The sequence below is a fragment of the Amphibalanus amphitrite genome, unplaced genomic scaffold, assembly GCF_019059575.1.
Source record: "Amphibalanus amphitrite isolate SeventyFive unplaced genomic scaffold, NRLGWU_Aamphi_draft 001012F_arrow, whole genome shotgun sequence".
Lineage (NCBI taxonomy): Eukaryota > Metazoa > Arthropoda > Thecostraca > Balanomorpha > Balanidae > Amphibalanus > Amphibalanus amphitrite.
The window spans coordinates 57369-79643 of NW_024882506.1; the positions used below are offsets into that span (position 1 = coordinate 57369).

General features: G+C 53.7%; 1 protein-coding gene across 1 annotated transcript; it reads left to right on the top strand.

The window, feature by feature from the left end:
* The first annotated feature begins 129 nt into the window (after positions 1 to 129).
* On the top strand, positions 130 to 21912 carry LOC122369173 (BRCA1-associated protein-like). Its single transcript, XM_043343686.1, has 10 exons — positions 130 to 394; positions 2792 to 3476; positions 3748 to 3937; positions 4319 to 4454; positions 4754 to 4880; positions 7172 to 7315; positions 7652 to 7817; positions 8840 to 9073; positions 11905 to 12060; positions 21033 to 21912. The coding sequence occupies exons 1-10, from the start codon at positions 319 to 321 to the stop codon at positions 21207 to 21209; spliced, it is 2091 nt and encodes a 696-aa protein (XP_043199621.1). The 5' UTR covers positions 130 to 318; the 3' UTR covers positions 21210 to 21912.
* The last annotated feature ends 363 nt before the right edge of the window (positions 21913 to 22275 follow it).

Here is a 22275-nt window from a genome sequence, read left to right on the forward strand (position 1 = left end):
ATTTGAGATGTTAAAAAGCAGGAAACAAGCATTTTTTCTAGTTTGAAATTCCACTAAGTAAAGGTGCATACAGTGATTTCCTTTTTTTGCAGGACATCGTTTCGTTTCATTGGTTTCATTCCCGCGTGCGCGTCTGTGTGGGAGTTGGCTGATTTTTTATTCCATTGTGTCGCTGGTTGCTCTGAATTTCGTGCGGTTTATCGAATGCTGATGGAGACCTTATAGCAAGAATTCAACAGTGCTTTATTGCAGGAAACGCCTGACATTTGAACTGGCTTTACTCCATCTCAATCTCCAGCCTTTTAATGGGTTGTTGTTATGTCTGTCTCATTGTGTGCATTTAGGCTTGAAATTGCAAGTGGCCTCAACCCTATTGGCTTTGAAGAGTATATTGGTAAGTCTTTTAACCTGCCTATGGATTATTCACTGGTGATGTAGGTACCTTCTTTGCCTTCTCAGTGGCATAATGGTTGACCACTTTGACAACTTGACGCATGATGCTATTGCTATTGCTATTGTATCAGAATCATGGCTAGCCTAGTGGAAGTCTTAGCAACTCTTTCTAACATTTTCTGTCTCTCAAAAGCATGGGCTTTTGATTTGCATGGTGTCAATGTAAGCCTATGTTTGCTGTGGGTTGTTGTCACCCTCTGCTGGTGTGGCTCATTGTCTGTTTCAATGGTTTGCTGGTTGGCTTATGGTGAAACCAGAGTTAAAAGCTATTTTCTTCTGTGGTCAATGCTCATTAACATGGCAGGATTATCAAACTTCATTGACCAGGGCTGAAGGTTTCAAAGTAAAAGCATGTGCAGAGATGTTTTTGATAACGTACCTACAATATTGAAAAAGATTGTGGACTGTGCAGACACTGTCATTGCCAGACTTTGTGGTAGCTGCCTATCATTGTGCCATTCTCCAGTCCTAGAATCACATGATTCCTGAGTTTAACATGGACTAACCTTATGAAGTTATGTGACTTATTTTTGCCCTAGCCCAGGACAGGATTTGAGCAGTAATTGCCACATATTTTGTATGTGGACTGCTCTTGAATGTAAATACAAATGCAATACAAATACAATACAGGACCATCTGTGCTAAGGGTGACCTAATTTGAGATCACACAGATCACTCTGGTTCACAGGGGTCATTATGGGTCACATGGGGCTAGTTAAGGTACCCAGTCTTTGGAGCAGCCAGGAGGTACTTATACAACCATGTAAATTGACCCCAAATTTGTGATACAGGTTTATGCCTCATGGCTAAAAGACATACAGAATGAATTATCTAAGGGTCAAACATGTGTCCAACATCTAAGGGTCAAACCTGTTGGCCCTTGTGATGAGTCTTGCTGTGGTGGGAAGAGATTTGAGATGAATATTGACCTGGAAGTTTACCTGGAAGCTGAAAATGTCCAGAGGCTAATTTTGAGTGGTGGTCAAAGGGGTTCTTTGCACTCAATATTCATAGCAGGGGATCAACAATGTGGGCTCACTTATCAGCTAAACTATGTGATGTATGAGCAATGAGAACCCTTGCTTGTGAATGAATGTTTAACCCGCGCCCTGCTGGGGGGGGGGGGTGTTTGAACACCCCCCCCTGTGGTTTTTCGCGAATATCTCAAAAACGGCGGCGCGGAGCGCCGCCGTTTTTGGTACTCCTTATCATACATCAATTCTACACATGTTGTGAAAATTTCAGACCAAGGTCATTCAAGGTCAGGCCACCAGGTCACTTGAAGTGACCTCACCTCATAAAAACTTTCAATGTCTGTCATAGCTACACCGAGTGACCGATCGCTTTGAAACTTTCAGCGATTGCTAAGAGCAATAGCATGTACAAAATGTATATCTCAGAATTTTGATATCGATGACCTAAGGTCAGGTCAATTTTGCGACCTCCCCATTATAAGTCAATGGGAGAAAATTGAAATGCGCCTCTTTTGGATGAAAGACGTTATAAACACTCCCAAACACCGAATTACAAGTGGTTTAGACACACTGAACTTGAAAATGGTGTCCGTGACCCTTGTTTATGCCCTGAGGTCATCTTAGGTCACGAATGGTATCTAACAGTTTTTCGCAAATAACTTTTGATAGAGGCATGCTAGAGCGATGAAAACGCCTTAGATGTGTTCAGCTCGACGATACGGATCGACTGATATGCAACATGACCCTTTCCGGTCAGGTCATGACCTTGACCTGAGGTCAAATTTTCAAGTTGACCTTTCAAGGTCAAGTTATAGTTCATTCGATGCGTCTTGACGAGAGGAACACGATGCCGGTAAAAGTAAGCTCGTACAATGCTTGGGTCAAAAGTTATTGCAGAAAAACTGTTTTCGAAAAAATCGGCTATTTTTGCAGTTTTTGCCCCCTGCAGGCAAAACCGTTGACGTTAGGTCAAATCTGAGAGAATTACTCAGAAAGGGCGTTAATAGGGCTATCGAATGCGCTTTTCCGCGGCGCTGTAGCTCTATTGGTTCCCGAGTTATGCGTTGGCTTCTTGGAAATTTTCGACATTTGACCTGGAAATCGGCGAAATTTTGCCTTCAATGACCTCTGGTGACCTGACCTTTGACCTGACCAAAAAATTGACCGAAGTGATTTCGTCATTATTTTTTACGCTCTTTCGAACGCCGCCTTCCGCGTATCGCTACGTGGCCCAGGAACCGAGTTACAAGGGGGGGTGTTCAAACACCCCCCCCCCCAGCAGGGCGTGGAAATCCAGGACCCCCAGCAGGGCGCGGGTTAAAGGGTAGCTGTTCAGCTGATAGGCATGCCTCTGCACATTTCAGCCCCGAAGCTGTCCAAGATGTCGTCTGGCAGCTGTGCAGGGGACGCCGAGTCCGGCCAGGGCAGGCGGCCGATGCGGTGGCAGCACGACCGGCGCGTGATGGGGCCCGTCACCGTGGAGACGGTGGTGCCCAGGCTGGTGGAAGGCGCGGCCGCCGGCGCCGGCCCGGCGGGCTCGGCCGGACAGGCGCCCGCAGGGGCCGCGGCGGGAGCTTTGTCTCAGCAGGGAGCCTCGCCACCACCGTCTGCGGCTTCCACCAGGGCGGCGGCTGCCGGCGCCTCGGGTTCCAGCCTCGGCTCGGGCTCTCGAGGAGCCACCCCGCCGGCGGCCACGGCGGGCCCCTCGGGCACCAGCCCCGGCTCGGCGGCCTCGCGGGGCGCCACGCCTCCAGTGGCTGCCGGCGGCGGCTCGGCGGGCGCCTCCCCGGACACACTGTCGGCGGAGGGCGGGGCGCGCCGCTGGGACCGCGACCGCGCGCCGCCCGACGGCGACATGGTCATGGGCCCGTCCGGCAGGGCCGTCTCGTACGCGGAGCTGGTCAAATCCGGCCGGGAGCCGTCACTGCCGCCGCGGCCCAGCAAGGAGGGCACTCCGGCCGACGAGCCGGCGCTCGAACAGAAGCCGTTCATCTCCGGAAACCCCTTTGTGGAGGTTACCAAGGGACTGCTGCATCTTTACAAGGAGAAGTGAGTGTCTCATCAATAGCTTGTGTAATGTACCATAATGTATGTATAGCTTTCTAAACCCAGTAAGTATCAATTTGTATTGAACTCTTAGATCAAATGTTCCGCTTTAATACGGCTTAGGTGCGGTCAGACGTGAGACAACAGACCCAACAGATTTTATGTCATCTGCTGCGTCCTCTCCACTGAACCCTGTACCCTACGGTCTATCATGAGTCTATGACGGCATTGTTTCTGGTCTCGGACATCGCTGACAGCCTCAGCCCGCCCTCAGCGCGATGACCAGCCTGGAGGAGGGCACGGAGCGTTCCGAGATGATCTGCATGATGTCAGTGCCGGCCAAGATGGCCATCCACGACCTGCTGCAGTTCACGGCCGCCTGCTATCCGGACATTGAGCGGATGCGCATCATCCGCGACAGCACGCCCAACCAGTACATGGTGCTGCTCAAGTTCAAAACTCAGGTGGGTCGGGATGGGAGGAACAAATGGCAGAGTGGGATGGGAGGAGAGTGAGAATGGCAGAGATCTGTGGATTCGATGGAACAGTAGAGAAATATGATTGCATGAACAGCGAATGCCATGGGAAGAAAGATGGATCTAATAGTTGGGAAGGATGACATGACGACATACGAGTGCAACCGGCTGCTGTCTGTTTATTTCGGTAGATTTGGGCTACGCTTGACACGCCCCCTACTCCGACCTCAGTCTACAACTCGATGAGAGTACCCCAGGTGTTGCTGTTCCACCCTGGAGCGTCGTTTGGTGTGACGCTGTAGCTCAGCACACCGCCCTGCCTAGTGTTACATGTGACCACACCGGTGTCCTTCCGCACTGTGTCGTCAGGCGGCGGCTGACGAGTTTTACCGCAACTTTAACGGCGTGGCGTACAACAGCCTGGAGCCCGAGACGTGCCACCTGGTGTACGTGTCGCGGGTGGACCTGGTCAACGAGTCCGACGAGGCGCGGCTGCCCATACCAGGTAAGCTGGGAGGCACGGCTGACCATGCCAGGTAAGATGGGAGGCGCGACTGACCATACTAGGTATGTAGATTGATCAGAGGTACTGTGGAGGATGTGGGTACTGCTGCTGGTCTGTGGAAGTGGACACTCGCTGCCGTCTTAAGCGGACACAAGTACAGCTATGTCGATCAGATCCGTCGTTGTACCATTTTCCACTCAATGTGCACAATCAGCCAGTGTTTTTACCGAACTAGCCCCTCCCTGATCTCCACTAGCGCCACCCCACTGACGTCCCCGTCTGTGTGCGTCTGTCGGCAGGTTTCACCGAGCTGCCCACGTGTCCGGTGTGTTTGGAGCGGATGGACGAGTCGGTGGACGGCATTCTGACGGTGCTGTGCAACCACACGTTCCACGGCAGCTGCCTCAGCCAGTGGGGAGACACCAGGTGAGGCGGACAGACTATGGCCCAGATCGAGCACTAGGGCCATAATGCAGGTCGGGGAGGCCGGGTTGGGATTCCGCACCGGTGCCCGGTTTACTTGGGTTAGGAGTAGGCGTGGAGGATCACTGGGAAGAGACATTACTCAGTACGCGTCAACTCTGTTCAGGGAGGTCAGGTGCTGTCGAGAATCACTGCGTTGGCGAGTGGTTGGGAACTGTTTGTGAGTAACACGGTGTTCCACTGCAGATTGTCGTCCGGTCTAAGTCTTGCTGGTTTATGCCGGGTTCACACCGGTTTTCCGGTCCGGAAAAATTCCGTCTGCCGGGCCGGCACCAAAATGTTGAAATTGTCGCTAGATGTCAAAAAAGTCGCTAGAACCGGAAAACCGGAAAGTCGAGCCGGAAATGTCATAATCATCAACCATCAAGTACGATAAGTAGGTACCAAGCAATCTCGCGAATTATTTTGAAATCGAACATACTTGTGTGACGGTTTTACAAGTCCCTGATGCAGTTCCACCCAACCGAAAATCATCCATACTTCACTGGTAGGTATATTAGCAAGATTAATACAATTTAACATTTACAGCATGCGGGCTGGGTATCGACAAAAAGACACTAATAAATTTCAATCGCGCTTTGGCTGTTGTTGGTTTAAAAACACCTGCGAACAAAGAGGAATTGAGGGTTGGGCAGGGCGCATTAGAGACGGCGAGCTTGATATTACGCTTGCTGATGTAGATGGCTGGGTCTCAAAATCGGTCATCTGACTGTCACTGAGCTCTACTGCCATAACCCGCGCCCCGCGGGGGGTCCTAAATTTCCACGCCTTGCTGGTGGGGGTGTTTAACATCCCCCTTTTAACTCGGCTCCTGGGCCACGTAGCGATACGGGGAAGGCGGCGTTCGAAAGAGTGTCAAAATTAATGACGAAATTAATTCGGTCACTTTTTTTTGGTCAAATCAAAGGTCAGGTCACCAGAGGTAATGGAAAGCCGAATTTCACCGATTTTCAGGTCGAATGTCGACGATTTACAACAAGCCAACGCATAACTTGGCATCAATTTTCTCCCATTGACTTATAATGGGGGGGTCACAAAATTGACCTGACCTTAGGTCACCGATATCAAAATTCCGAGATAGTTATTTATTTAAATTATGTACATATTGTTGCCCTTATCAATCGCTGAGAGTTTCAAAGAGGTCGGTCGCTCGATGTAGCATATGGAAGACGTTGAAACTTTGTATGAGGTGAGGTCACTTGATGTGACCTGATGACCTGACCTTAAGTGACCTTGGTCTACAATTTTTACATGTGCAGAAAAGATGCATGATAAGGTGTGCCAAAAACAGCCGCCGTTTTTTAGATGTTCGCGAAAAACCACAGGGAGGGTTCAAATATTCCCCCCACCCCCACCCCCAGCAGGGCGCGGGATAATATCCTTGGCATTCAGTAGGTACCATCGTATTTCCTGAATCTTCTACTTGCGATTGAATGGCAAAACTGCCTCCACCCTCCCGAGCTGCTATGTGCTTGTGTAGGAGGGCATCGAGGGCAGAGAAGTGTTGTCAGCGCGTCTTGTAGAATGTAGATTTCAGAATCTGCTCGGCTGGCTCCACTTCGTAGACGACGAAAGTTAGCAATACGTAAATTGTGCTACCTGTCCTGCGGCCGGCTCCAGCGCTTGATAATCTCTTCTGCAGATACTGGCTCCGCTCCTTCCACAACCAGCGCGTCCGCAATGTTGTTCCACAAATTCGCCCTTTTCACCGCTTCCTTATAATATTTATCTTTTTTATTATAAAGTCATGGATCATTTTATCATAAAGTCTTTTTTATTAGGGCACCGTTGGTTAAATTGGTCCTGTAGCGCTGAAACATAACATTATTTCCCTCGTGCCTTAATTTCATATCACAAACGGTGGCTATCCGGCAAGGCAAAAGTTGAGATGATTTCAACTTTTTGCCGGACCGGAAAATCTGGCTCTCCGGCCTGCCGGACCGGTCAAAAGAAGTTGCCAGATTTGCCGGTTCACACCAGTTTTCAATTTTCCGGCACGGAATTGGCCATTTTTCCGGCCCGGCAGACGGAATTTTGCCGGTCCGGAATCCGGTGTGAACCCGGCATTAGTGTTCTGGTCTGCACGTGGCTTACTGTGTGATTTTATACCTTTCAATCAAACTTCTGCACATAAATAATCCCGTCTTTCTGCCTCCATCTCTTCTGTATTTGAGGTCTTGATTGTTTCGTCAAATCGCACTGTCCCGCTGACCTCTCCCGCCCTCCATCCGCAGCTGTCCGGTGTGCCGGTACGTGCAGACCCCGGAGCAGGCCGAGGATAACTTCTGTTTCGAGTGTCAGGCCAGCGACAGTCTGTGGATCTGCCTGATCTGCGGCCACGTCGGCTGCGGACGCTACGTCGGAGGTCACGCCTACAGGTCAGTCGCTGGGGGCAGACGGGGAACCCGGCTGAGGAGGAGGGGGGGGGGAGGCGAGTGCGGTGCGAATCGGTCGGTGTATTGACCCCGCATAGTTTGTATGCAATATCGCTAGCGATCAATGTGACGTTAGCAACTGTTTGTGCCTGTGAGCGGAAAGCGACATCTGGCTTCTGGCGCCTGGTCTTATTTGATAAGTGTTCTGTTGGAACATGTTAAGAGGGCGATGTTGTAGCTTATCGCTTCCTCATATGGACCGAGCTATAGCATACTCACTCGTGACTCGACACTCTCACTCCGCTCTTTCGATTCTTATTTTGTCAATCCGTGTTTCAGCCATTTCCTGGACACTGGCCACACGTATACGATGCGTGTGGGCAGCACGCGCGTCTGGGATTACGTTGGTGACAACTTCGTGCACCGTCTGGTACAGAACAAGGAGGACGGCAAGATGGTGGAGGTGGAGGACGGACGCGAGCCCGGACAGCGCGACTCCAAACACGTGAGTCAGGGCCGGCTGAGGGATTAGAACTGGGGCTGGTCTCAGGGCAGGATGTGAGTGAGGCGGGAAGGGAATGTCGTATAACTTTCTGGGATGGCGCCGTGGCCGGCTGGTTGTTACGGAGCGAGCGAAGCGAGCGTAGTCTTTCCTTAGATTAACGGAAATTTCTGAGTATGAGCGGCCGGCCGGCCGGCCGGCCGGCCGTGGTCACGCTTTTGCGAGGCTTATATCTCAGCAACCACTTGACCGATTTACACGCGGTAATTTTTGTAGGGTAGCTTCATTCCTTCTACCAAGTATTGGACTATTCCCGATGCATGTGGGTGACCCCTTATGCACGTGCCACGTGCAAAACGAAGAGGTGTCACTTTTGTAATTGTTGCAATATCTCGGTAACTACTTGGCCGATTGCGCTGAAAGTTGGCATGTAGGTAGGCACCCACTAGGCACTGCATATACATGTGCCAGAGTTGGGGTGCTGCTGCACGTGCGCACGTGCAGGAGTCGTTTCCAGATCTCGAGAACGGCTGGACCGATTGCGCTCAAATTTGGTACACGGTTAGGGACCGGTTAGTAGGGTGCCGTGCACAAGTCAGTTGGGACCCATTTTGCACGTGCGCACGTGCAGGGTGCCGCTTCCAGATCTCGAGAACGGCTGGGCCGATTGTGCCCAAATTTGGCACATCGCTAGAGAGCAGTTAGTAGGGTGCCGTGCACAAGTCAGTTGGAGGTACCCCCTCGCAATTTCGCACGTGCAAGGCCCACCCTCTCGCTCGCTCCGTTAGTCGCCCCAAAAGGCGTTATACTGGTTTGGATACGGCACTAAGTCATTGCTGGTTGACGGTTCTGACTGTTCCCTCACTACTTATTGATTTTGTGTTCTTGGTCGATTCGTGGTGTCACTGTCATTCGATCAGAACCGGGGACACATGGCTGGTTTCGGTGGTAGTCGAGTTCTGGGACCAACCACAAAGTCCGCTGTAGAGTGGTGTCAGTACCATCCCCTCTTTCGCCCCCGTTAGGCGGACTCTGAGGAGAAGCTGGAGGGCATCCAGCTGGAGTACACGTACCTGCTGACCAGCCAGCTGCAGTCACAGCGCCAGTACTACGAGGAGTGTATCGCGCGTATCGAGAAGGACGGACAGAAGCAGGCGGACGAGCTGCGGGAGCGCACCCGGCAGTCGGTGGAGGAGACGCACACTCTGCGGGAGCGCGTGCAGCAGGCCGGCCGAGACCGCGCCGCCGCAGAGAAAAAGGTAAGCACGGGAAGCCGAAAAGGGGAACAGATGTTGAAAAGTGAGGGACAAAGGCCCGGGCATTCACCATGCAGGCACAACCGACACAGCGTAACACATCCAGTGCCAGAATATTGCGGACCAAATGCTGATAATGATATTTTGGGTTTACGGGTCTATGCTGGGTCAATTTTGGCATATAAGTAGTAATGAACTTCCTGCCTTTCCGCCTTTTTCCCAATCTGTTTTACGTCGAATATATGGGTCTCGAATGGAGATGTTTATAACCAAATGACTGGTAGTCAAGCAGCAGTTTCAAAGTCGCTCGTATCAACGTGTTTTAGTGTGGGTGAGCTTACTTGCTGTGTCATTCCTTCATTGACGTCATAGATCACAATTCCGCGCATTCAGGCCTTGCATTTGTTCGCCGTTGCTATAGCTTACCGCCAAGATTGAACGCGCTACACCTTATCTGCCGCCTTCCGTCCTTTCGAGGTGGTGCATGATTTTGGACGCTGAATGGTTTTATAGCTCATGTGAAACGCTCAACCACGAAGCCACTACACCGGTTTGAAAGTGAGTGAATTCTATGAGGTGGCCGAGGTGCCATGTCTTGTTCCGGCTAAACAATACGCTACCCGGTTTCAAGTAATGATTTTACTTTCGCTGCTGATTAAAACAGATTTAACGAGGGCCATGATTTGCAAGTGCTCTGCAGACGTGGAATTGCGCCGTGACATTTCACATGATCGCTGGCCCTCTCAGATAACATTCCATCCAGCCGTGTTTTGGGCAGTTCTGCACATTCACAGACGTTTCTGGCGGCCCGCCCAGTCCTGCCGCCGGACTTTGTTTGTTTTTCTGCATTCCGTGGGCGGGCCGGCCGGACGTGGCCGCGCCTCAAAAGGGGGGCGTGTGCTTGACGTACGCTGAGCTGATAGTAAAAAAGGTCATGGCTGTAGGACAAACATACGCAGGCGGTGCGGTCATGCGTTGATAATTGTGCTTGATTTTAACCCCTAGTTTCACTTATTTGGAATTATCAAGGCCATTTAAACTCGAAAGTCGAGAGCCGGGGTCGCACAATGCAGCAGGGCATACGTACGGCAGCGTCCTTGGCCCGTACCCCGCACCGACTTGCTAGATCTTTTAACCGACACATAGGCTAAATAAGTCATGGTAGAATCAGCCCAATGCGACAGTCATGTGTGAGCATAAATATCGCGTCGACTCGACTATAAGTGTTAAGTGACCGCAGCCGTTCGCACTTAATTGCAATCGAACATTCTGAATTGCTTCCGAGGACTGAGGAGCTGGATTTGTAGGTAATGCCTTGTCACGCTGACATTGCGTCTCCAATGACCTATGAGTAAGGACCTGTGTCTGGCTTACTCTGTACTTACATAACCACACTGCACGCCCCTCCCCCTGGCCCGCCAGTTGGTGCGTCGCGGTTTATCATTTGCGATGCGCACATGTGAACATGACCCTGCTTCCAATGTGCCTCCCTCTCCGTCCCGCCTCCCTAGAATACCCATCCAGCGTTCCATTGTACTCGTTAGCGGCTAAATGCGAGCCGCGCCTCCTCGTGACAGGCGTGTCCGTGGACGTCTGGTTCGTCATTGGCTGCGTCGCGGGCTTGACGGACTGCCTAATAGTGTAGCTCTGACCCGCGACTGACTGTTGTCTGTGTGACGGATGGCGTGGCTCCGTCAGTAACGCTGGCGAGATACAGCGTACTCGTGAGATGAGTTTCGCACGGAACGGAGCTATTCCAATGCGTGCGTGGGTCGGTTTGGTCTGGCGTGCCCTCATTTTATCTGGGTGGCGTGTTTGATGTTAGGGCGTCCTTGGCATTAGGCCCATAGTCGGGCGGAATATCAAAACATACAAGATGGACATCCATACCGGGCAGGGGAAGTAAAGTGTGGGTGGTTATATAACTTTTGACGTTTGCTATCTTTTCTGATGCAGAGTTAATCTTCGCCTCTATGACAAACGTGGATGGTTCGCGAGCAATCCATCTTCTCGCCAATGGTTGATCGCAATAGGCATAGGGAGGTTTAGCACAGTCATGGTGAATGATGAGTTCCTGCGCATTGCCGCCGTAAGTTTCCGTCGGCAAAGCTGTACGGTTATGTAATGTTCAACGTATGTGATCGCTCTCTGAGTTATGTTTCCTTCTGGTTCCTTCTTATGATAAATTCGGAGAATCGCATTGCGAATAAAAACATTCAACGCTAATGCTGAAACGTAGTTTTATTTGAGTTCGCGGAGCATGCATTGCCGGAAATGTGTCGTATGTCAACACATCTCAACCATATTGATTTTCAGCGTTATAACAACCGCGCCTTTGCCTTGTTATGATATGTTTTTGTTGACGTAGAGCGTATAAGCTGCGCTCTGCGCAGAGTGCATGGTTCTGCGTTGAAAAGTCCGCTTTGCGTACAGGCCATATTCCGAATTCCCTGTATTTGCGATTCGTTCAACGTCAGTTTATCATTTCACCGGTGCGATGTCCAAGTAGCCATGTCACCTTTGCGACTTTATCCCCAATGCGAAGTTCAAAAGATAGTTTCCCACTTTCTCCAGCCTTGCATATAGTACAGGTATGGCCTGTATTTTTCCTACCTTCCTTTTTGATTTGTGATAAAAGGAACATAACCACCTAGCTGATATCGAGCGCCTATTTCTCTGCCCCTACCCTCAAGACCAGCAGTTTTCGCAGCGTCTGACCCTTTCTGTCTTCTCTCGAATCCAGCAGTTGACACAGCGTCTGAACTGTCCGTTCTTCATGTTCAGCAGTTGTCCTCACGTTCAGCAGTTGACGTAGCTTCTGTCGTTGTCCGCAGGTTCAGCAGTTGACGCAGCGCCTGAACCGGTGCCAGAAGGAGCTCGACGAGGAGAAGCAGATCAACAAGTCGCTGCGAGAGAACCAGGCCGGGTGGCAGGATCGCGTGAAACGACTGGAGGCCAACCTGGGCGAGATCAAACGCGAAAAGGACAAGGTGAGACCGGCCGGCGAACCTTACCCACAACCGTCTGAGACTAACCAAACATGCACTGATGCACGCATAATGTCCGCTTATGCTCATTGCTCATCAGTTATAGATCGCCAGATAGTCGCCTCTCCGATTCCCTTGGGGTGATTGCGTTTATTGAGAGATTGTTCGCAGAGGCCTGCGTGCTTGGCCTTTCGTTAAGGGATCTGAGTGACCAAAGCGGATGGCTTATATCGCTCTCGCCGCCATCCAGCGTTGGCGCAATGCCATAGTCGGTGTACCCGACCGATTAGTAGGATGTTTCCTAGCTGGGCTGGAACTCGGGCCGAACTTCCACCACAGAGCTTCCCGCCCGATCCTCTGATCACGTGACCGACCTTCATGCTGTTGGCACTGGTCACGTGCTTGTTCACGTGATCAACAAACCCGTCATTGACTTGAGCTGTTAGCTCTTCGCTCTTGTCACGTGATATTCAGGGAGTCGTACGGCGTGATACGGTGGCTGATCACGTGCTGCTAACTCGGCGTAATGTGTGTACTCCAGGCTCCGTTTTTTTTCCTGTCCGCCCTGGCAGCTGATTAACAGCGCTGTCGTCTAGTCGCCCTGTTTAGACCAGCATCCAACGTCCGTGTTTTGATGAAGTTGCATATCTACTCCGCCCTAATCCGAATATCTGTCTCAATCTAACCCAGCCCTCGCTGTAGTTTTCCGCACCCTGCCCGATGCCATCCTGGTTCCTCGTTCCGCGGCCACTCCCCGTCTGGGTCCGCCCCGCCCCAAACAGTGTAATCCACGCAGCACGACGCCGGCATCGGGTTTCTATTTAACGCGTGACCGGCGCCTGCCTGTCGTCTGGTGACACGGACTCCTCACGTGGGTGTGGAGAGTGGCGCAAACACCGATCGCTGTGTGCATAGAGAGCAGCAAAAACGGCGGCCGGCCGGCCTGTGCCCTGAATAATGTATAATGTGGAACGTGCAGCCTGCCACTGCAGGGCGCAGGGTGAGATGGAGGGCGACAGAACTGGACAGTGGACAGAGGTGTGGAATGTGGCGACAAGGGGCTGCGTCTGGGTCTGCACCAGCGTCTGGGTCTGGGTCTGGGTCTGGTTGGTGCGAATTGTTGATAAGCAATGATCTTTCCTTTTTCTTTCGAAGCTTTGTCGATATTGCTTCGAGGTTGCAGTGGCCTGTGGGTATATGGTGACGTTCTTTTTTTTTTGGTATATACGAAACGATGTAACGATGGGCTGCCCGCTTCTTGTGTCACAATTCGCAGCACACCAAAATCTGTACTTTTTCAACACCAGCATCCAGATGTCCTAAAACCCACACAGGCTCATCAGCTGTCCAGTTGTGAAACATTTCATCAGCGCCACTGAACTGGCAGCTACTGGAGATGTCGGGTGGGGCTGCCGCGTGTCTGCGTTATATCAGTCTGATTACCTACAGCGCCTGTGACGGCCTGCATACGGCACAGACCGCCACCGGGACGCGTATTACCCAAGCCACCGAGACAGGACCCTTTGCCTGAGGTCCGCGGCAAGATGCGGAGGATGGACAGCCAAGAGCTGACAAGAGTATAGCATCAGCCATCAAGAACTGGGTCCCAACCTGGTCCGCTGGATCGGGGCGTTTCGCTGGTCCGTAGGGGCCTGGACCGTTGGTCTTTGGGATTAAACTGTCTGGTCCCCAGGGATCAGACCCTGCTGGTCTGTCATGCCGAGCGGGATTCCATGCGGCCCGGTGCCAGCGTCTGGATGTAGCCAGATAGGAGTGGTCAATGTATGTTTACGAAGCCGGCGAACAGATTCCGAGAGCGGTTAGTGGCCGGTCCAGGCGGGACCTTGTTCAGCTATTGATAAACGCTGTTTCGAATTGGACTTTGGCCCGTGTTCAGGCTGCTTCAGATGTCGTGTTCTGGTAATGTTTCATTGGAATGCTGCCCAGGTTCAGATATGCAACATGATCAAGACCGATCCAGATACCTGCATTCGTTCTGAGTATTCTGGAAATTAAGGGAAGAAGATAAGAGAAGATTGATTGCGGAAATAAAATTGTGGTAACCACGTGTGTCGCCGGCCGGCACGGGAGTTCCCGGCGCAGACCGATTCGCGCGCCGACTTGTGACGTCGCTACCCCGCCCCGGCGCTGGGGGGCGGCCCAGGACGTGTCTGTTCGTGAACTTTGTCCCATCACGATGCGACCGCGTGGCTGCGGCCTGCGCTGCCGCAGTGCGTCGGCCAGTGACCAATCCGCGCTCCGATCGGCAGCCACGTGGTGTCCGAGTGCTTCTGCGCATGTCTGGGCCCGGCCCGCTGCGTCGGGCCGCGCGCTCCCAGGGACTTCTGGCCGAGCTCTTGGCCCGAGCAGACGCGTCACGTCTGGCTCCGCGATTTGGCCCGTTCTGTCCGGGATTTATAACTTAGATTAGGCAGGGCATATTTGGCAAACTTGGATTTCATTCTCGTCTCTTCGTCGCTCCATTGTCTGATTCGCTGTTTTGGTTTTTGACTTCGTTTTTGTAATTTAAATATAACAACCCGCTCTTTTAATTAATTCTTTTACTTGGGGCCGTTTGGATCGAACTGATTGAATTTTTGGAACACGCACCAGGTTGATATTCTCCATTTCTGATTAACGTAAAACCCAGTCACTGATATGTGGTGAACAGCCCCACAGCACCACATATTGGTGACCGCCGACGTGATTCTTGTTCGATTTTTCCATACTTCCGGGTTGTCGCCTCCGCTCATTCCCGAATCAATTATTTCATTTTATTCCCCCACATGGATTGCTATTCCGTCGCTCCACAGTGGCTTCTGCGCCACTTTTCCATGATGGTTTCTGTGCCATCTCTCCGCCGTGTGATTAGTTAGGCATTTATCTTCTCGGTGATTTTATTTCGGCGTTCCATTGGCTCTTTCGGATTTTGCACTCGGTGTTTTAAATTTTAATTGTTCAGTGCATTGCAAACACCGGCTATACTTTAACGATCATGACGAACGACGGCACGATGGAGCCCGCTCATGCTGAGCCAGTCCATCATGTGTCGATCAAGCCGCCGGTTTTTATGGACACCGCAGTTGACGGCTGGTTTGCTATTATAGACGCCCAATTTAACATTGCCAAAATCACCAACTCGCAGACCAAATTCTACCACGTTCTCTCTGCCCTGCCTCCGGAAACCATCTCGCACATTCCGCGTGCTGTCTTGAGCAACAAAAATTTCTCTGAGCTACAGACAGCCGTCACTGACATGTACGAAAAGACAAAGCCAGAGATGTTTGAGAAACTGATCAGCAAAACGCGTCTGACGGGCCGCCCCTCACTCTTTCTAAGCGAACTCAGAGAGGTGGCCGACAAGGTTGGTGTCGGAGACGATCTTGTTCGGCACAAATTTATCCAGTCGCTACCTACAGGCATTGCAACGGCCCTGGCTTCTCAGCGCGAGCTCTCATTGTCGCAGTTGGGCAAACTCGCGGACGAATTGATGCCTCTTGTGCAAAACTCAGCTGCTAACATGGTTCACTGTCAGGATCAGGACCCACAGTCTGACTCACAGGCGTTCCTTGTGGCTCAGCAGCACCCAAGGTACCACAGAGCCACTCAGCCGCAGAGCCGAGCCGCCACACATTCCTCTGCTCGTGGTGCTCGTGATTCAAGGGCGTCTCTCGGTCTTACGCCGTTCCACCCTGACCAGAAGCCGAAAGTATGCCGTGCTCACCTGTTTTTCGGCAGCCGAGCACGCACTTGCAAGCCATGGTGTCACTGGCCCGACAAAGCTGCTGATCTGACCATGCAGCCGTCCTCACGAGCTGCATCTCCCTCCCGTGCAGCCACAGAGTCGGGAAACGAGAGGAGCAGGCCGTAAACGCAGCCCTCGGCCTGCCGCTCCTTAGGGTCACAGCCAAGGTGAATGATCAGCCCCTGAAATTCATCGTGGATACTGGCGCTGGTGTATCCCTGGTTCCACCCTCCTATGTGAACGGAACTATAATCCACCCGTCCGCTGTTTCGATCACGACTGCCAGCGGGCAGCCACTGCGCGTGCATGGCGAGGCCACTCTCGATATTGTCCTCCCCACACTCAGACGCAGTTACACATGGACATTTGTAGTGGCTGAAGTGACAGAGCCACTACTCGGTAACGATTTTCTCGCTCACAACTCGTTGGTTGTCGATTGTGGTTCCCAAGTTCTCCGCGACTCCACCACTCTGCTCTCTGCTCCCGGTGTACCGACGACCGGGGAGTCTGTTCATTTGGTGATAAACGATCTCGCTCAGGTGCCTGAGGCAGTGCGGCCCATCCTAGAGGATCACCCCGCTGTTCTCAGCCCTAACCAGCCGGAGTACACAGACTCGCCAATCAAAACCACTCACTTCATCGACACCGGCAGCGCTCCACCCACATTCGCCAGCCCACGCAAGCTGCCGCCCGACAAACTAACCGCAGCAAAGCAAGCACTCGATGTGCTGCTCAAAACAGGAGTGATTCGTCCGTCTAGGTCCCCGTGGGCCTCACCCATCCACATGGTTCCGAAGAGTACCCCTGGTGAGTGGCGTGTCACCGGTGATTACCGCGCGCTCAACGCCGTAACCAAACCGGACCGCTACCCACTGCCGCACATTCAGAGCCTCTCAACCAAGCTCCACAACGCTCAGTGGTTCAGCAAAATCGATCTGCTCCGTGCATATCACCAGGTGCCTATGAACCCCGCTGACTCAGAGAAGACGGCCGTCACCACGCCCTTCGGCTTGTACGAATACGCCTTCATACCAATGGGGCTTCGCAACGCAGGTGCCACATTCCAGAGGGTCATGGACGGCATCTTCCGAGACGTGCCGTGCGTATTCGTCTATCTTGACGATATCCTGGTATTTTCCGAGAACCAGGAGCAGCATGAGAAAGATTTGCGCCTCGTGTTCAGCAAGCTGGCTGAGCACAAGCTTCGCATCTCACTGGAGAAATGCGAGTTCATGAAGAAGTCACTCATTTTCCTCGGTCATGACGTCACCAGCACAGGTGTCACACCTCCCAAGGCCAGAGTGAAGGAGATTCTGGACCTCCCTCTACCGCATGACTCAGAGTCACTGCGTCGCTATCTGGGACTCATCGGCTTCTACCGGCGTATGATTCCGCGATTCGCCGATGTCACGTTCCACCTGACCGAACTGATTCGACTCAACCCAAAAAGCAAAGAACTGATGTGGACAGAGGAACAGATTCAGGCGTTCAGTGACAGTAAAGCGGCGCTGGCCGGCGCCTGCACTCTTCCACACCCAGTGCCACACTGCGAGCAGTACGAGCTCGTTACTGACGCATCACAAGTCGCGGTGGGTGCCGCGCTCCATCAGATTGTGGACGGAGTACCCGTTCCCATTGGCTTCTTTTCACGGAAGCTCAGTCAGGCCCAACAGAAGTACGCCGCGTATGACAGAGAGCTACTCGCGGCTTATCTGGCCACACTCCATTTTCGTGACATGATCGAAGGCCGCCACGTTACCCTCCGAACAGACCACAAGCCACTAGTGCGCGCTTTTCACAGCCCGCACACGGCTAAGTCTGACCGCCAACAGCGCCACTGGTGTGTCGTCACGGAATACATCACGGAGGTCTCGTACATTCGTGGCAGTGACAACGTGGTGGCGGACTGCCTCAGTCGCCCGGTAAATGCAGTGTCCCTCGATGCATGTGACCTCCATTTTATCGCGGCAGCTCAGAAACAGGAAAAGGAGAGAGACGCCGGCAGTGCCGATTCAGAGCATCAGGATTCCGAGTCAGGTCCAGGATCGCGCTCAAACCCGCAGGACACCTCCCGATTGGAGCCAGTAACACTTTCTGGCGACATCACAGCCCTGTGTGAAAACTCTGGACCACATCCACGCCCGTACGTACCAGAGGCATGCAGGCGCGCCGTGTTTGATCGTTTCCACGGCCTGTCACACCCGGGTAGGAAAGGCACCACCCGTCTCATCAGCTCTCGCTATTTCTGGCATGATATGCGCCGTGACATTGCGCGATGGGTGAAGGAGTGTGAAGCATGCCAGGAAGCCAAGGTGCACAGGCACACTCGTTCTCCGCCCGGTCGATTCGATGTGCCCTCACAGCGGTTCGAAACTGTACATATAGACATAGTCGGGCCGCTGCCCCCGTCAGTACCCCACGGGCACCCCTTCACCGCGCCATTTCGTTATTTGTTGACATGCATCGATCGCGCCACGCGTTGGGTCGAGGCCGTGCCGTTGGTCTCGATCACCGCGGAAAGTGTAGCCTCCGCTTTCCTCGACACTTGGGTGTCCCGGTTCGGAGTGCCACTGCAGGTAGTCACGGACCGCGGTTCCCAATTCGAATCGGAACTGTTTGCGCACTTGTCTTCAATGATAGGTTTCCATCGCCTCCGAACCACTGCTTATCATCCGACATGTAATGGGATGGTGGAAAGAGTCCACCGAACGCTCAAAGCCGCCATCCGGGCGCGCAAGCAAGAGTGGCTGCGCGCGCTACCCGTCGTTTTGCTAGGTTTGAGAGCCATGCCAGCAGAGTCGGGTTTTTCGGCATTCACTGCCGTCACAGGCGCGCAGGTGCTGTTTCCCCGCTGCGCCGTCGAGAAGGTCCCCGTCGGGACAAAGTACGTCCAAGAACTGGCAAAGCGTATGTCAGAAATCGATTTCGTCACACTCTCACAGGGCTCGAACCACGCCCGCACACCACCGACACACGTGCCACCCGATCTCATGACATGCACACACGTGTGGGTACGCGTTGACCGCGTGCGGCACTCTCTGGAGTCCCCGTACCGCGGCCCCATGCGAGTCATCAGACGCAGCCCTAAAGTGTTCACGTTGGAGCTGCCGACTGGCGCCCACGACACTGTAAGCGTCGACAGACTCAAACCGGCACACATGCCGCCACCTGAGGACACGCTTGGTCCGAGCAGTACCGAGCCTACGGCTCCGGAGCAGCAGCCGTCACCGTCGACCTCGCTCGGGCCCCTCGCCACTGGGGCGCCCGACGAGCCGACACAGACGCCAACGACTACAAGACCGTCCAGCAAGAGGACTTCAAGACCTGGAGTGACGTCTTCCGCATCGCCGGACGAGGACGACAAGCCGTCCGCGGCTGCGCCGGTGCACACCCGCAGCGGCCGCCGCGTGCACTTCCGGCCGCAACCGGACTTCCGATACTTTTGAGTGCGCCCGCGTACGTGCGTTCGAGGACGATCCTGATCGCGTGGCGCCGACAGTGAAGTGATAACTGCGTCGCGCGGTGTAGTGATTCTTGCGTCGCGGAGGACCGTGCAGTGACAATTGCGTTGCGCCGTACCGTGTAGTGATTATTGCGTCGCGCAGTGAAGTGTCGATCACGTCGCGCACCGAGTGATGTGAAAAGTGATTGTTTTGGCTTATCGTGTATGCGCTCCGCGCTGAGGCGGTGAGTACTGTGGTAACCACGTGTGTCGCCGGCCGGCACGGGAGTTCCCGGCGCAGACCGATTCGCGCGCCGACTTGTGACGTCGCTACCCCGCCCCGGCGCTGGGGGGCGGCCCAGGACGTGTCTGTTCGTGAACTTTGTCCCATCACGATGCGACCGCGTGGCTGCGGCCTGCGCTGCCGCAGTGCGTCGGCCAGTGACCAATCCGCGCTCCGATCGGCAGCCACGTGGTGTCCGAGTGCTTCTGCGCATGTCTGGGCCCGGCCCGCTGCGTCGGGCCGCGCGCTCCCAGGGACTTCTGGCCGAGCTCTTGGCCCGAGCAGACGCGTCACGTCTGGCTCCGCGATTTGGCCCGTTCTGTCCGGGATTTATAACTTAGATTAGGCAGGGCATATTTGGCAAACTTGGATTTCATTCTCGTCTCTTCGTCGCTCCATTGTCTGATTCGCTGTTTTGGTTTTTGACTTCGTTTTTGTAATTTAAATATAACAACCCGCTCTTTTAATTAATTCTTTTACTTGGGGCCGTTTGGATCGAACTGATTGAATTTTTGGAACACGCACCAGGTTGATATTCTCCATTTCTGATTAACGTAAAACCCAGTCACTGATATGTGGTGAACAGCCCCACAGCACCACAAAATCATTTGCTGCACATTCTGCACGCAATGGTACAAGGTCCGGAATGGCCATATAGATATGGAAATGCCATATACATGTATGTGGATAGATCCTCTGCTCACTCGGTGCTCCTTGCGGCTCTGCCCTTGTGCGCCGTCCTCGCCTGTCCCCCCCCCCCGCGCCTCTCGCTCCGCACTCTGTATCGCACAATCATCTCCTGGCCGGCCACCTGAGATCCCGTCACCGGCCGGCCGAGCTCACCTCTCTGTCTCCGACCGGCCCGACGGCTGACCCAGCGCTCACTCCACCCGGCGACAACCCCCAGCTGACCCGTCCCCCATCGAACCCCACTGACCTGAACCGTTGACCCACCGTAACCCGACCCAGACTGACCGTGCGGCCTTCCGGTAGCCCCTTCTGACATGGTGACACCATTGATTCCTAGACTGATCCCCTCACCGTATCCTACCCCACGTACTGAGGCGCTGACCCGTGCGCTGATGTATCTTCAGACTGACCCGCCTTCCGCCGGCCCCCGGTAACTACAGGGGGGGGGGGGGGTGACCTGCGCCGAGGGGTGGCGTGTCCGGTGCTGAGTCGAGTGGCCTGCATTCACAGAACCAGTCGGCTTCGAGAGAACAATGTAATGTTATCTCTAAACACCATGTATCACATTTTGACAGCAGCGACTGTTATCCTTTGGTAATGCTCAGCATCTTGTTGTCGCTCTCGGGCATACTATCGGGTATCACGATAACTATCGTGGCAACGGAGGAGTAAAAGCACCTATGTGTTATGCTATTTTACAAGACGGCTGTGTCTTTAGACGGTGGGTGCGTCTCTGTTCCAGACGTGCTAATGTGTCCCGCCGTACAATTATTTGATGTTTGTGTAACATATTCTCCCTCTGTGTGTGCTCGCAGGAGGTGCAGGATCTGAAGGAGCAGGTGCGCGACCTCATGTTCTTCCTGGAGGCGCAGCAGAAGATCGCCGCTGAGTCGTCGTCCCTGCAGCAGGAGCTAGCCGAGGGCAGTATAGTGGTGCCCGACGCGCCGCCCACCAAACCTTCCGGAGCAGGCGCGCGGAGGAAAAAACGGTAACGTTGAGCGCCTCAGCCGCGGATGGACCGCTAAGGTGTACTGCGACCTGCTGGCAAGTGTTAATGCGCTCGCCGGAGTGGTTTCGCCCGCTCCAGTGTTGTGAGGAAGGTAACCACCGTGGTCGGAAAGATCTTCTTCAGCAGGTGTTCTGTGATGGGCGGCGCCAGGTCACCGGGCGCCGGGATAGGGTGGCCCCTGGCGTAAGGTGAGGAGAGGAGGCACCTCGCCACCGGCTGGCGGCTCGGGCTCGGCCGGAAGACAGCCTCCCCAGTCCCCAGTCCCCGGTGTCCAGTGCCGGGTGGCACGGTGACCCATTGCTGCCTCTAGCCACCCAGTGTACGTCCACCTGGTATCCATGCTTGCCCACCGTCACCAGGGGCAGTGGGTGGGTCGGACGCGTCACTGCGCCGCGCCGCGCCGGCCGCTGGTGTTACCAGCAATCGTCTGTGATGCGCACGAGCTGTGCAGTGTTCCCCGGGTCGCCACCGTGCCCCGGAGGGAACTATCGGGATGTTCTGCTCGGACTGTTGCGCGTGTTCGTTGACTTGTGTGGCTTATTTACCCACAATTATGCTACTCATTAGCTAATTCACGACAGTCAAGCTATTTGCACTGCAGGATTTGCATTAGTGTTTGTAATGTGTGTGCTTATATAATGCATCATGTGTAACGACATCCATCAATATACCATCCAAGCTACCGCTGTGAACTTTTTGCTCTCTTCCTGACGCTCGATAATGGCTCAAGACCATACGAGGGCCATATGGCGGTGGAGTAGGCTGCTCGATATTGCGCGATAAGTGAGTTGTTTGGGTACCGTACTCTGCACATCCCGCTCCCTCCTCCCTGCCTCCGCACACAGCCCTACCAGTGGCCTCGTCTGCCGACCGCGGTCACTGGCCGGTGCAGCAGACACGCTCCTGCCCGGGGGGCGGATACGCTACTGCTGCCGGGGGCGAGCGAACACGCGTGCCGCGGCAGCAGTCGCCGCACTTGCGACACATCCGCTCGGGGGCTAATGATGGGGCTGTGAAACCGGTGTAATTATTGTAACGGATGGGCGCGA